General features: G+C 39.2%; 1 protein-coding gene across 2 annotated transcripts in view; it reads right to left on the reverse strand.

Annotated features, from left to right (window-relative positions):
* Positions 1 to 2,474: 2,474 nt before the first annotated feature.
* Positions 2,475 to 13,113, reverse strand: part of STXBP4 (syntaxin binding protein 4) — a 179,984-nt gene continuing 169,345 nt past the window's right edge. For both annotated transcript variants that reach the window (XM_064582846.1, XM_064582847.1), the window contains one exon: positions 2,475 to 6,860. In XM_064582846.1, the coding sequence (XP_064438916.1) occupies positions 6,746 to 6,860 (115 nt within the window). In that variant the 3' untranslated portion in view covers positions 2,475 to 6,745. The remainder of the gene's footprint in view (positions 6,861 to 13,113) is intronic.

Raw genomic sequence — 13,113 nt, forward strand, 5'->3', positions numbered from 1 at the left:
CAGAGGCAGAGGAAGGCCAAGAGTGTTACTCTAAAGGAGCTTCCTCCATGAGGAAGAAAACATCAGGAGTAGGGAATTAATGACCTTGAACAACACTAATCTCAGCCAACTTGCAGTTCCCTCTGTTCTTTGGAGTCATTGCTAGATTCCAGGAGGTTTATCTAGTGCCAAGGCACTCTGGGTTTGGATGGCTTAATGTCACTGTCCGAACTGAGTTTCACTGAGAGGCCGTGTGGATTGAATGGAAAAAGTCCTCACTCAGGTCCTGTGGGGTTTCTGCTACTCTTCACAGAAACCAATTTGATCTTCCACGCTAGAACACATTGGGCTGGAGGAAGCTCACTGAAGTTGTCCAAGGCCCCATCTGCACAGACACTAGATGCAGTCATTTCCATCCTAGGGACAGTGAGGAATGGGTCTCCTCTGCTCTCAAAACTAACAAATATAATTGGGGTTTTGCTGCTCCCAGAAAGTGGCCCAGGAAGTGAGGCCCAGGCCCCTTTCTCTGAGCCCCACCAACATTTTTGTTCTTTCTTCCCTCCCACAGCCACGGGAATTATTTCCTAGATAGAGAGTAGGAAAGCCTTGCTCATCTTCCTTGTATACACCCACAAACTTTTGATCTGAATCACAACTCCTTTCCAGTTTCCTAAGGAACCAGACTTTTGAAACTCAAAAGAACATATGCTGATCTCACACCCCTTTCTTGAGGCAAGAACATTAAATGGCCCAGAAATTCAAATATGTGATCAAGAAGAGGGAGAAAGAAAATAAATGGGAAAACCTTTGGTTAATTTCAGTTGAACTTCCTCTGTATAAAATATAATCACATGGGGGCTAGGATCATGTCTGTTTTGCATTGTATCTCTTGTACTTAGCAAAGTATCTGGCACTTGTTAAGTGTTTAAGTGAATAAATGAATACAAATGCATGAAAGTTAAACTGGGGACTAAGCCTTGGTTATGGATAGTACATTACACATTCAATTTGGCAAGTATGTATTGAACACCTACTATGTGACAGGTAATATGCGAGATCCTCTTTGATAGTGCTAGATCCTTCCTACAGTACGAACAAGACAAATAAATCCCTGCCTTCATGGAGCTTACTCCCATTGTTAATAAGGAAGACAATAAACAAACAAATCATTACAAACTGGTAAGTAATGGAGAAGAAATAAACAGTGAAGTAATAGAGAATAATTTAGTGATGTGAGAATGGGGGGGTGGGGGGTGCAGTGAGAGCTATTAATCTGATTGCACTTTCCCTCAAACTATCCCAACCCCTGAAAGTAAAAATCAAACTTAAAAAAAATTAATGAAAGTAGTATTAGTTAGACATAAAGACATATGAAGAAAGCGCATACAGAATTTCATGTAACATTTAGATAATCATCATGCAGGCATAGTAGTACCACATCTGGAGAGTTGTGGTTAAAACACCTCAGGTATTTTATTTCTCAAGTTAAGTTCCCATGGGCATATTCTGTTTAAATTTCGTCTCCTCAAAAGCTACGTGCAATAAGTTGTTTTAATGGTAGTTCAGTTCTTTCTGTTCTGTGGATGGTAAAATTGAAGTCTGTTGGCCTCTGAAAGTTGCAGTTCACTTTAGCAGAGAAAATAAAAATATCCATTTTCCCCCAGAAGAAGGATAATATTTTCTAATTTTGCAAACACTTTATGGAGGTATCATTTGATTCTGTATTTTTACAGCTGCTTAGCATTTATTATTGGAGAGCCCCTTCTCACAGTATGTTTCTCTTTCATTTCTAGTCAAGGGGTGTTAATATTATTTTGGAATTATTCGAATTTGAGAGAGTGATAAAGGGCCTCGCTTCAGGGGTTCTTACTAAACAAATCCCCGACTTCTTACTCCTTTAAGGAAAAATAAAAGGTTTTTGAGGAAAAAGGAAAGAAAGGAAAAAGGTTTTAGATTATGAGTTTCTTGGTTTGGGAATCAGAACTATTTGGTGTGGTAACTTCAAGACCTTGCATCTTGTCTGGCATTTGGCAGGTGCTCAGGAAATGGTTGATGAGTTGAATTGGTTTGAGAAGAGTCAGGGGATTACCCTCCTCCATATACAGATGGGGAAACCGAGGCTTAAAGAACTTGCAGATGTGTTTGCATTGTGTTTTGCGCTTTACTAAGGGCTCTCACCCAAGTTAGCTCATTAAGAGTGGGTTTTCACCACCATTATATATAAAGTAGGAAATGTCAATAAAAAGAGGAGAGTAATGATGTGTTCAACAGACAGTGAATTAGTCGTTGCCAGACTCCCCTATATAAAGCAAGGCATTCTCTGCTGCTAAGGGACAACTAAAACCTAATGGTGAAAAAAATTCAGGTCCTTAGACAATGATAAAAAGAGGATTACTCTTCTAAGGACAAAAACAATCAGAAAAGTTATTGGCAATCTTTGCATTATAAAAAGTCCTATAATATATAGAAAACAAACTCTCATACACCATTGGTGGTGGTGTAAATTGGTCCTATTTTATTGGAGGCGAATTTTTGAATATCTACCAAAAAATAAAATGAACAAACCTTTGACAGAGCAATTTGCTTTTATGAATGTATTCCCACCATAGACCTACTGGCTCAAGAGTGCATGTATATATGAAGAAAAGAATTTAATGAATGTAAGAATGTTTACTGTGACATTGTAACAGAAGACAACTTGTAACAGCTTAAGGGTTCATCAACAGTCTGATAGCTGCAGAAACTATGAGTTATCGGGGTAGTGTTATTTTACACAGACATTTGAAACAGAACAATCTATGTATTGACATGAAAAAGTGACCACAATGAATTATGTCAAGAGCAAGCTACTTAACAGTAAACAATGAGTAAAAATACTCATCAAAATATTTGTGATGACTACTTCTGGAAAGTGAGATGAGCTATTTTTTTCACTTTATACAATTCCATACTACTTGATTTTTCAATGGAAATAGATTATTTTTAACATCTGGAAGTTAAAGAGAAGCTGTTCCAACTCTGGCCACCTGAGAAGCTTTTTACTTTTCAACCAAGAATAAGAGGACCCAGGAAATGGTTATTTTGTCCTACTTTGCTATAGTGCTTCACACTGTGCTTGGCACACTATTGGTGCTCAGTAAGTACCCTGAGAATAAAGGAGTAAGGATGACCAACCCTGGTCACTCTTTTATGAGGTGAGGTGGAAGGACATATGAGCATTGAGATTTTCTAACCCTGGAATCTGTGCCAGTGGGTCAACAGAGAAGTTTATCACATCAATAGGGTTGATTTATATTAAAGAAAGACTGGCTAGATAAACATCAACTCACCAAAAAATAATCTGGGGGTTCTATTTGCATTGGATAAGGATTCTTAATGAGTCCCACCATATTTCTTTGAGTGTCTCTTGGGAGCATTTATCTGTTGGTTTGGAGGTCATAGAAGCATAAAGAGGAAGAAATCTCAGATGTGCCAATTCAGACCCTGAACCTCCTCAGTACCATTCCCATAAGGAGTTCAGATTGAATGCTTCCTGGGATAGTGCTTTCACTTCCTCCAGGGGAATTCTTTCCTGATGAGCCCTAACTCCCAGAGCGTTCCTGGTGGCACAGAACTGGAATCTGCCCCTTTGGAGAACTGACCCACAGACCTAGCTCTGCCCCCCAGTGTCACACACGATGGACCTGAGCAGCTCTGCAGAGTGGTTTAAGAGAATGGGCTGTGCCACACCTGCCTTGAACTCTACCTTCCACATGTAGGTGCCCTGTGACCCTTAGGCAAAGACTAGCAACTGTCTCCAATCCTAAATTTCTTCTTTACAAAATGGGGATGATTATAGTTTCTACCTCATGGGGTTGTTGTAAGAAGATAATGAAGTAATCTGTGCAAACTGCCCATCGCAATGTATGGCACAAAATGCTCAACAAAGAATATCATTGCAATTTTCATAGGCCTTTTCCATGAGGTATTCCATGAGGAAGCAAGGAAGACAGTGGCACAAAACAGCAAAGTTAACATATGAGGTGTCTGTCACTAAAATGCATGCCTGAGGACCTTGATTTCAAGTGACTCTAGCGTCTCCTCTGTGTTTTCTTAGAAACAAACTAGAAAAACACTCCTAGTAGGGGGAGGGAAATATCATACCATTAATTTAGCAACAACCAAAAGCCTGTACTTTCACAATTATAGACACTAACTTATAAAAGTAACTTCAGGTGTTTGAGAATCTCACTCACCTCTGGGGGACACAAGGAAAGAGCTCCCTCAGGGACTTCTCTCAAAACTTGTCTCCCTGAAGCTTGCTAATATTCACATAGCTGTCAGGAGAAGCACGAGTTTTCTTCAGCCATTCTGAAACTTTTCTCAGGGCTAATGACTGCCTATCAGTCTGGATTTGACTTTATGCTATTATTCAAGATGTAAATTATAAATCCTATATATATATTCAGGAGTGAATCTGGGAGCACAACATAGACCTATATTTACAATATACATACATCTATATTACGTGCCATATGAAACTTGGTAGACTAGGAGACTTTAGGATCTAGGTCCCATCTTGACCTGGCCACTAACTCACTCTGTGACCTCTTACGATCTCAGTTGACTCATCTATAAAATGGTTACAATTGAGGATTCTTACACTGTATTCTAAGGAGCCCTAGGTTTGCACAGCTGTGCTGGGGGCTCCTTTAATTGTGCCTCAGGCTTCTCTCATTTCAAGTAGAGCAGCAATATTAAAAAAAAAAAAATCTGTTACATATATTGGGATTCTGCCTAAGAATTCATTTGAAAAATGAGTCTTTTTCTCCAAAAGATGTTTGAAAATGACTGAATCACATGATTCTCAAGGTTGGAGTTCCTTTCTCGTAATTGTTTTTCAGAGGTGGGGAGAGAGTGAAGAGGACAAGGAGGAGGAGGAGGGAGGGAGTGGTGAGAAGAGACCACGGTGAAAAACAGTAACTTCTCGGTCTTACCAGGCATGGTCTGGGAACAGGCTATTCTGATTAATTAATGATTCTTACTCACTTTCTTCCTAAGTATATTACCTAACAATATCATAATATTGGATATGATTAAATCCCTTTTTATCATTCAGTTGGTACCTAGCTAATGCCCAGGACATTTAAAATGACTTCCTCCCCACTCCGCCCCAATCCCCAGCCCCAGGTTTAAATCACTAAACTGAGAGAAAACCTTTAACCCTCCAAGTCAACGGCTCCTTCCTTCCAGGACTGTCTAGTGGCATCCTTACAATAAAATAGCTTAAGATGAAAAGTGTGATCAGTTTGGAGGGTGATATCAGCAATCATGAGACCAGTCTTGAACTCACAGCAGGAGAGTTCACGGAGGAGTCCCGATAGCAGAGGAGATTCCAGATGCTCCTCTTCTCATTAGCAGCCCACAAATGTTCCCTCTGGCAAGGGCAGCCTAAGCAGGGCAGACCCCTGATGGGAGCCAGTCCCTTTACTGTAGAAAAATGTGAGCTGCTCAAAGAAGCCTGTTGGAAGGGCATCACGGAGCTGTGCCCTGATGTGGTGAAGGTTTGGGGGTGAGGGGTTTATAGGAAAACAGTGGGGTTATGTGGGGGGCCCTGTCTGAGTGAAGAGGTGCCTCTGAATCTCCGTGGCCGCTGGAGTGCACAACTGTGGAGCTCAGCTGTATCAACAGAACAGCGGTGGCCTGTGTGTTGGGCTGTGAATTCCCTCTGCAGGGAGAGCAGGGTGCAGTGGAAAGGGGGCTGGACGCGGAATCAGAAGACAGGTGTGACTCAGCCCCGGGACAAGGTGCTTCAATTCTGAACCACTGTTTCCCTAACGAAAAACAAGAATAAAAATACCCACAGGATCTGTCTCACAGGCATGTTGTGTGGTTTAAATAAAACAGGGTCTGAGAAGTATTTAGTAAATGAGCAAGCCCCACACGAGTGTAAACTATATTCCGTAGCCTATGAAATAGTTGTCCAAATGTGATCCTTAAGAAACCCCCAAAAGCTTGCTCAGATCGCTTTCCTAAGATAATAATATAAAAGGTTAGTGACTTATCAAATAAATGAAGTGCTTCACTGTGTTCATATAATTTTCCAGTAAGTCTTAATCATAAAAACCGTGGTATCTGATACTCTATAAAGAACTATATATAAAATTACAAATCTAATTGTATATGAAAAAATATACATATTATAAAATCTAATTATATGTGATTTCAAAAAATGCAACTAGACAATTCTTAAAGAACTACTGTAGTGGCAACTGATCTTATAAATGTATACAGTTATATCAGAAAGTTTCATCATACCAGATGCTCTCACTCATACATGGAATTTAAGAAACAAACCAAATGAACAAAGGAAAAAAGAGACAGAACAAAAAAACAGACTCTTGAATACAGATAACAAGAGGGTGGTTGCCAGAGGGGAGGTGGGTGGGGGGATGGACGAAATAGATAAAAGGGATTAAGAGTACCCTCATCGTGATGAGCACGGAGTAGTGTACAGAATTGTTGAATCACTATATTGTACACCTGAAACGAATATAACACTATATGGTAATTACACTTCAGTAAAACAAAAAAATGCTCATCACAAGCAAAAAAAAAAAAAAAAAAAAAAAGTTTTACAAAAGTAGCCTAACTCTAGAGTCTCTATTTCAGAACTTCAGTAAGTAGTGTGTGTTTTGCTCCTATTTTAGACCATTGCATGTTGGGAGTCATCCACGTAGAATGAGATGTTAGAAGACCATGGAGCTCAGCTTCCCAAGAAAGACCATCAGCTCTTCTGATCGGGAAATTCTCTGGAATAATCCTCTTCATTCTCGTCTGAGCAGGACAGGTTCAGTGCACTCATCACAGGATGGATCCAGGACGTCGTCTGTGTTACATGACTTGAGAAGAACAAGGAATGCAATTATAATCTGAAAGATTGCCTGTCCTTCTACCCATCTGCACATGTCCTGATCCCAGGGACACTGCTTCCTCCCTACAGCAGCTCCTTGTGACAGGAAGCAACTGGAACTCCATCCAATAGTTTTAAAAAGTCTTGGATAGGTTTTAAGGTTCAACCAAACCCATTTCTTTCTTTCTTCTTTGGTAAAAAGGAATGTAGGAGAACGTGTGATTGTTGACTCCTGGCTTTTCCTAACCAACATTCAGTCAGCAAGTCCTGGGACTGTCTTGCTGAAACATCTGTGGCGTCTTTTACTTCCTCTCCTCTTCTAGTGCTATAGCCTGGGTCACGGAAAATGCTTGTCTCTCTGCCTGTTCTGGTTCTTGGTTAATTCAATCTCTACTCCAGCCAAGAGATCTTTCTAAATGACAAATCAGACACTGTTGCTTGCCTGCTAAAAATTCAGTGCCAACCCATGCCTTCTGGATCAAATACATACTTCCATAGTATGAAATACCTTGATTTTTTTTTTTTTTACCTGCCTCAATAATACTTTCTTCTCTGCTACAGTCTTCCTTCCTCCCATTTTGTTTATCTAGTTAACTCTTACTAATTCCAAAGAATCAATCTTCCTCAAAATTCCTCCAATCTGTGCTCCTGATGTTATCTCTTATTACACTCTGTTATGAGTGCCTGTTTATCTTCAGTAAAGAAGAAAGAGTTACTTCGTTAAGAAGCTCTTTGAGGGCAGGAACTGTTTCTTGTCTGAATTTATGGTGCTTAACATGTGTGAAGAACGAACGACGAGGCATTTCAGGGAAGAACACAAGCAGAGGTAGAGAAGGATGTGCAACAGGTATAGGGCATGTTCAGGGAGTGCTGAGACATCGCAACCTGGGCCCCTCCCTGGTGGATGGTGTTTCTCAGACCTCGTATCCAACACTCAGCCTTTGGCGGAAAGAATCTCTTAAATCCACCACTATCTGCCCAGCTCCTGAGTGTTGGACAGACAGCTGCCAGAATTAGGATGATTTGTTTCTTCTTCTTCTTCTTTTGGCAGTGAATTTACCTATTTTGTTTCTTCTTCCTGGATACTCTTTCTTTCACTGGCTTACCCCACTGCCCTCATCCATCTAGATCAGTCTCCCTGACCCCTATCCTATCCAGACTCAACCATGGAAAGTAGCATCATGTCTGTCTATGGGTTGGCACTTAGGAGGATCAAATAAGATGGGGGGAGGGGGTGTCTAAAAGTTTCTCCTACATCACAGAGTAACATTTCCAAAGTCTGTTTTTAAAGGGTTTTTAGTAACTTATGTAAAGAAGATAATTCTATGGTCGAATAAGTTTGAGATTCATTAGGTTAAATAAAGCTAAATGGGTTTCTTTACTGCAGGATTTCCCTAAGCCTTAACTATATTAACATGTTCTATGACTCAACAGCAGTTTGCAGTATTATTCAAACTAACATGCCCCTGTCGGCACACACAGGACTAGTATTCCACAGAGCACAATTTGGGAACTATCACAAAAATGCACTTAACTTTATTGGCTGTTGAGGACAATAACTGACAACGTTGGACTTAGTACAAATAGGCAGTTTCACTGTCAGTGGTGATTTGGTTTATTTTTGACCCTATATCCCAAATTCTATGCATATCCCCCAATACAAATTGTTCAACCCCTCAGTTTAAATATTAAAACTTATCTTTCCATGGAAGATCATTGAAAGCTTCATGACGGGGTAAACTAATTCAAGTTGTTTTAAGAATCAAGGTGAAGGTGGCAAGGCTCAAACATCTTCGTAATTTCAAAAGTACAGAGTGTGGTTAAGTGGTACAAAGAATCATTCTTCTCTTGACAGTAATCCACATTACTATTATCTCTTTAAAATGGTTTATGGTTTAATGGAATTTCTTATTATGGAGGCTAAACTTACTAAAGCATTGGATTCTGCACAGGTTAACTTCATTTCAAGGTCTTGGGGGCAGGTGGGGGGGGTGTTAGGGAAAGCTGGAAGTCTGCCTAAATTGAAAGTGGTTTTAAAGAAATACTAATGAGTGTAAGATAAGAGGGCCAGGATGCTGCTGCAGGTGAAATGAGGACACATCATTCTGTACAAAGCACCTGTTTAAAACCAAAAGGAAAAACTTGATGAGACAGTTTTGCTAATTTTAAAATATTGGTGTATTTACTTTGATGTTTACCAGCACATTTATAATATCTTAGTCCAAAGAAGAGACTTTAAATTATTATAAATCCTTCCTCCCCAACAATGTCCCTGAGTTAGGGAGTGTGGGAAGGAAGGCAAACAGGAACCACCAACTCAGGGACAAGTTTCAGGTGCACGCTTTCCTAGCAGACTTTCTGAAAAATAATATTCTTGGGGCGCCTGGGTTGCTCAGTCGTTAAGCGTCTGCCTTCGGCTCAGGTCATGATCCCAGGGTCCTGGGATTGAGCCCCGCATCGGGCTCCCTGCTCTGCGGGAGGCCTGCTTCTCCCTCTCCCACTCCCCCCTGCTTGTGTTCTCTCTCTCGCTCTGTCTCTCTCTGTCAAATAAATAAAATCTTAAAAAAAAAATAACATTCTTATGCTTAAACTATTATAACTGTTAGATATGGACATTCCATTAAATTTATAATGTAAACTAAGCAAAAGCAAAATGTCTAAAGAAGAAATGTAGTTACTGACTCTGAACAATGACTATGAGAAAGTTCCACTAGAAGGTCATCCTTACCAGGAAACTTCATTGAGCGCTTTTTTAAATCAACAAATACACATCTGATCTTTTCCCAAATACAAAAGTTACATCATACAATATTAATTAAGCTTATGTTCACAATATACTTCTTGCTATCTGTTTAAAAAACACACACCTGAACACCAAACGTGCAATTACAACAGCTACTTACTAGGAAAACAACAACAACAAAACAACCAACAAAGGGATAAGGTTTCTATGCTTCAAGTACATATTTCACACCTAGGTCTTTTTTTTTTTTTAAAGATTTTATTTATTTATTTGAGAGAGAGAGGGAGAGAGAGAGTACAAGGGGGGGAGGGTCAGAGGGAGAAGCAGACTCCCCGCTGAGCAGGGAGGCCGATGCGGGACTCGATCCAGGGACTCCAGGATCATGACCTGAGCCGAAGGCAGTCACTTAACCAACTGAGCCACCCAGGCGCCCACACCTAGGTCTTTTGTACAAACAAAAACCAAAGCTTCTAAAACTCAGGTAGTGCATGTGAAGTGCCTGGGAAAGAGTAGATATTCAATAAGTGATCATGGCTAGTTTTTTTGTTTTTGTTTTTGATAATTAGAACTTTGTGATTATTTCAAGAAAAACCTGGAATTCTTCCTATGATGCTGGAACAGGGCCAGCTGTGTGTAGACCATTCAATTTTATGTCCTGGTGAGCATTGTGCCTAAAGAGCTTTGACATAATCGGTATGATGAGATAATCCCAGCTTTACTGGCTTGGAGAACATTCTAGTATTAGAGATACTTCCTCTCTGATTTGTGTGCTTGGTAGCTCAACTGAGAAGAGAGAATAAATCAGCCCTGTTGACTCTGTTTAATTAATAAAGACCCCATGGTTCATAAAGTGAGATGCTCCTACTTAGTATGAAAAATTTAGAGGTCTGGAGAATAAATGAGACTGACTATGGAACCTAAAAATCTTCCATTTGAACATACAGTACCTCTGGCAAATGTTCCTGCGGAGAGTGCATCTGACCTGATTTGGGGAGCAATCAACAGCAGTTCAGATATATCTGAAAATCTAAAAAGCATAATACTACTTGCCCCTGAGTGACGGCCAAATCTGTTGTTGGGAAACAGAAATATTCGATCTAGGAAGATGACAGTGTTGTGTCTTTTTCTTTTATAATATTAGTCAATTAAAAGACATATTTTAGGGCTTATAAAAAAGAGCCCTAACAGAACATGCTTTATTTTATTGGCAAAGAAATGTAAGTGAATTGTTTAAATCCCATTATAATTACCCTCCTTATGTTTCTTACCTCCTAGCATGCAAAATGCTTTCTTTTAAAATAAAAATTTAGGACAGCCTTTAAGAGAAAAGTGGTTTAAAGACAAAAAGTGCACTAGCTTTGAAGAAATTCATTCTTAATAACCATCTGTGATGATGAAAGAGGTTCTTCTGTTAAACTCCATTGTAAATAACACAATTTATATATCATTGTGAATTTAGCAAGATTTCATATATAATTTTATCATGTTGAAGTTAAGGTCGCAAAATAATGAGACTAAGTAATTAACTTGCAATGTCCTTTTTTTGTGGGGGTGGGGGATAATCCTATGCATATAATATTCATATGAACAAGAAAATAAAGACAAGTAATATATGTTAATTCAATCTGCTTCTGACATCAGTATCTTGGAATTACTGGAAAATTTTACAACTGGCCATAAAGTGCAAGTAGTAATAACAATAAAAAATTTATACTTAAAAAAGAATCCCAATTGAAAACAAATTAGAAGGTAAGAACAGAAAGTGAACCGTGTCAATAAAATTATCAAAAAGTCACCAAACCTGGTGAGGCAGTGTGTAATCTTGCCAGACACTGGTTATGAGAATGACTAGGAATTAGTAATATGAAGAATCCATTCCAAAACATATTTAAGAGAAAATTACAAGCTGTTTGTTACCACTGACAGATAAGGAGTTCCCTCTTACATAATTTTGGAAATACATCCCTAAAATCAACATGGATATTTCTTAGTAATTAGCTTTGTAAACATCACAAAACAGTTCCAGTATTTTGTAATTAAACATTTGGAAATCCAGTGGGACTCTGACCAAATATTAGCAGGATCCCATCCAAATATTTATGGTCTTCAAGACAAATTTCTTTTTGCTACATATTTATGGCAATTTATATAAAAATACATATCTTTTGAAAAATTGAAAAATCCAATTAAAAAACCTTTACAACTCAGATACCACATTATTATAAGAATCTAAAGCTATAGTCATATATTACTTATGCATAATATTGGAAAAAACTGCTGTCACTAGACTTGTAAAGATGAACACTGAAAATTCCTGAGAAAAATATGAAAAATATAAATTATATCCTTTAAATCATATACACAGGTTTAGATTGCTGTCAATTACTGTACAAAGCCAAACATCCCAGGTCCAGAGCTGATACAAAGAAACTGTCCTACAGTCACAGATTACAGCTTTGGGCAACTCTTAAAAATTGATGCTGTTTTTCACTGTGATAGGATTAAAGAATACAGAAGGCCCCAAAGAACATGTCCCACTGGTACTTATACACTGGACTATTAGATATTAATAAACATAGAATTTTCAAGTTGGTATATTCGTACATTCTCATGTCCCCTTTGGCAGGGCCCACCAAACTTTATGTCCTCCCTTCCATATCACAGAGTTGTTACCAGGAGGCAGCTGCCTGGAGACTACCTGTCCCAGGGATCCTTATGTGAGCATGTGGCTAGTTCCTGCCAGTGGAAGGTGAGAGAATTGATGCTTATCTCTTGCGGGCCAGGGGTTTTTAAGAAACTGGAGTGCCTTCTCCTACTCTTACTCCTCATCTGCTAACTAAAGGCAGAGGACTCTGAGGACCTAGGGAATGCGGAGCCATGAGCTAGGAGGAGCTGAGGTACCAAAGTCACCAGCCCAAGAAAAGAAAAGCCACTCATCAACCAGGAAGGTCTGCATTAACTGGTATGCGAGCATTAAGCCACTGAAAGGTGGTGGTTTGTTACAGCCGTTAGTTAGTATTCTATATTATCCTCAAGCAAGAAGAGAGTATTTCAAGATGAAGCCATGACTATTACTTCCCTTGTAAATACAACTTCTCCAAACTAAAGAGGTTGGCTTTCTAAAATACAGAAGACAAGCAATACATATATATTTTCATGCTACTTTAAATAGGTCAGTGATCAAAAGACTGTCAGAATATAGATTAATGAGGGGCGCCTGGGTGGCTCAGTTGGTTGAGCGACTGCCTTCGGCTCGGGTCATGATCCTGGAGTCCCGGGATCGAGTCCCGCATCGGGCTCCCTGCTAGGCAGGGAGTCTGCTTCTCTCTCTGACCCTCCCCCATCTCATGTTCTCTGTCTCTCATTCTCTCTCTCGCAAATACATAAAATCTTAAAAAAAAAAAAAAAAAAAGAATATAGATTAATGAAAACTAAATTTAATTAGAAACAACTTTGCAAGACCACTGCCAGTTTCCACCTTAAATTCTCACTTATGAAT

Source organism: Mirounga angustirostris, unplaced genomic scaffold (genome assembly GCF_029215605.1).
Source record: "Mirounga angustirostris isolate CCGP_5_RB_7025 unplaced genomic scaffold, mMirAng1.0.hap1 SCAF_17, whole genome shotgun sequence".
In the NCBI taxonomy this organism is placed as follows: domain Eukaryota; kingdom Metazoa; phylum Chordata; class Mammalia; order Carnivora; family Phocidae; genus Mirounga; species Mirounga angustirostris.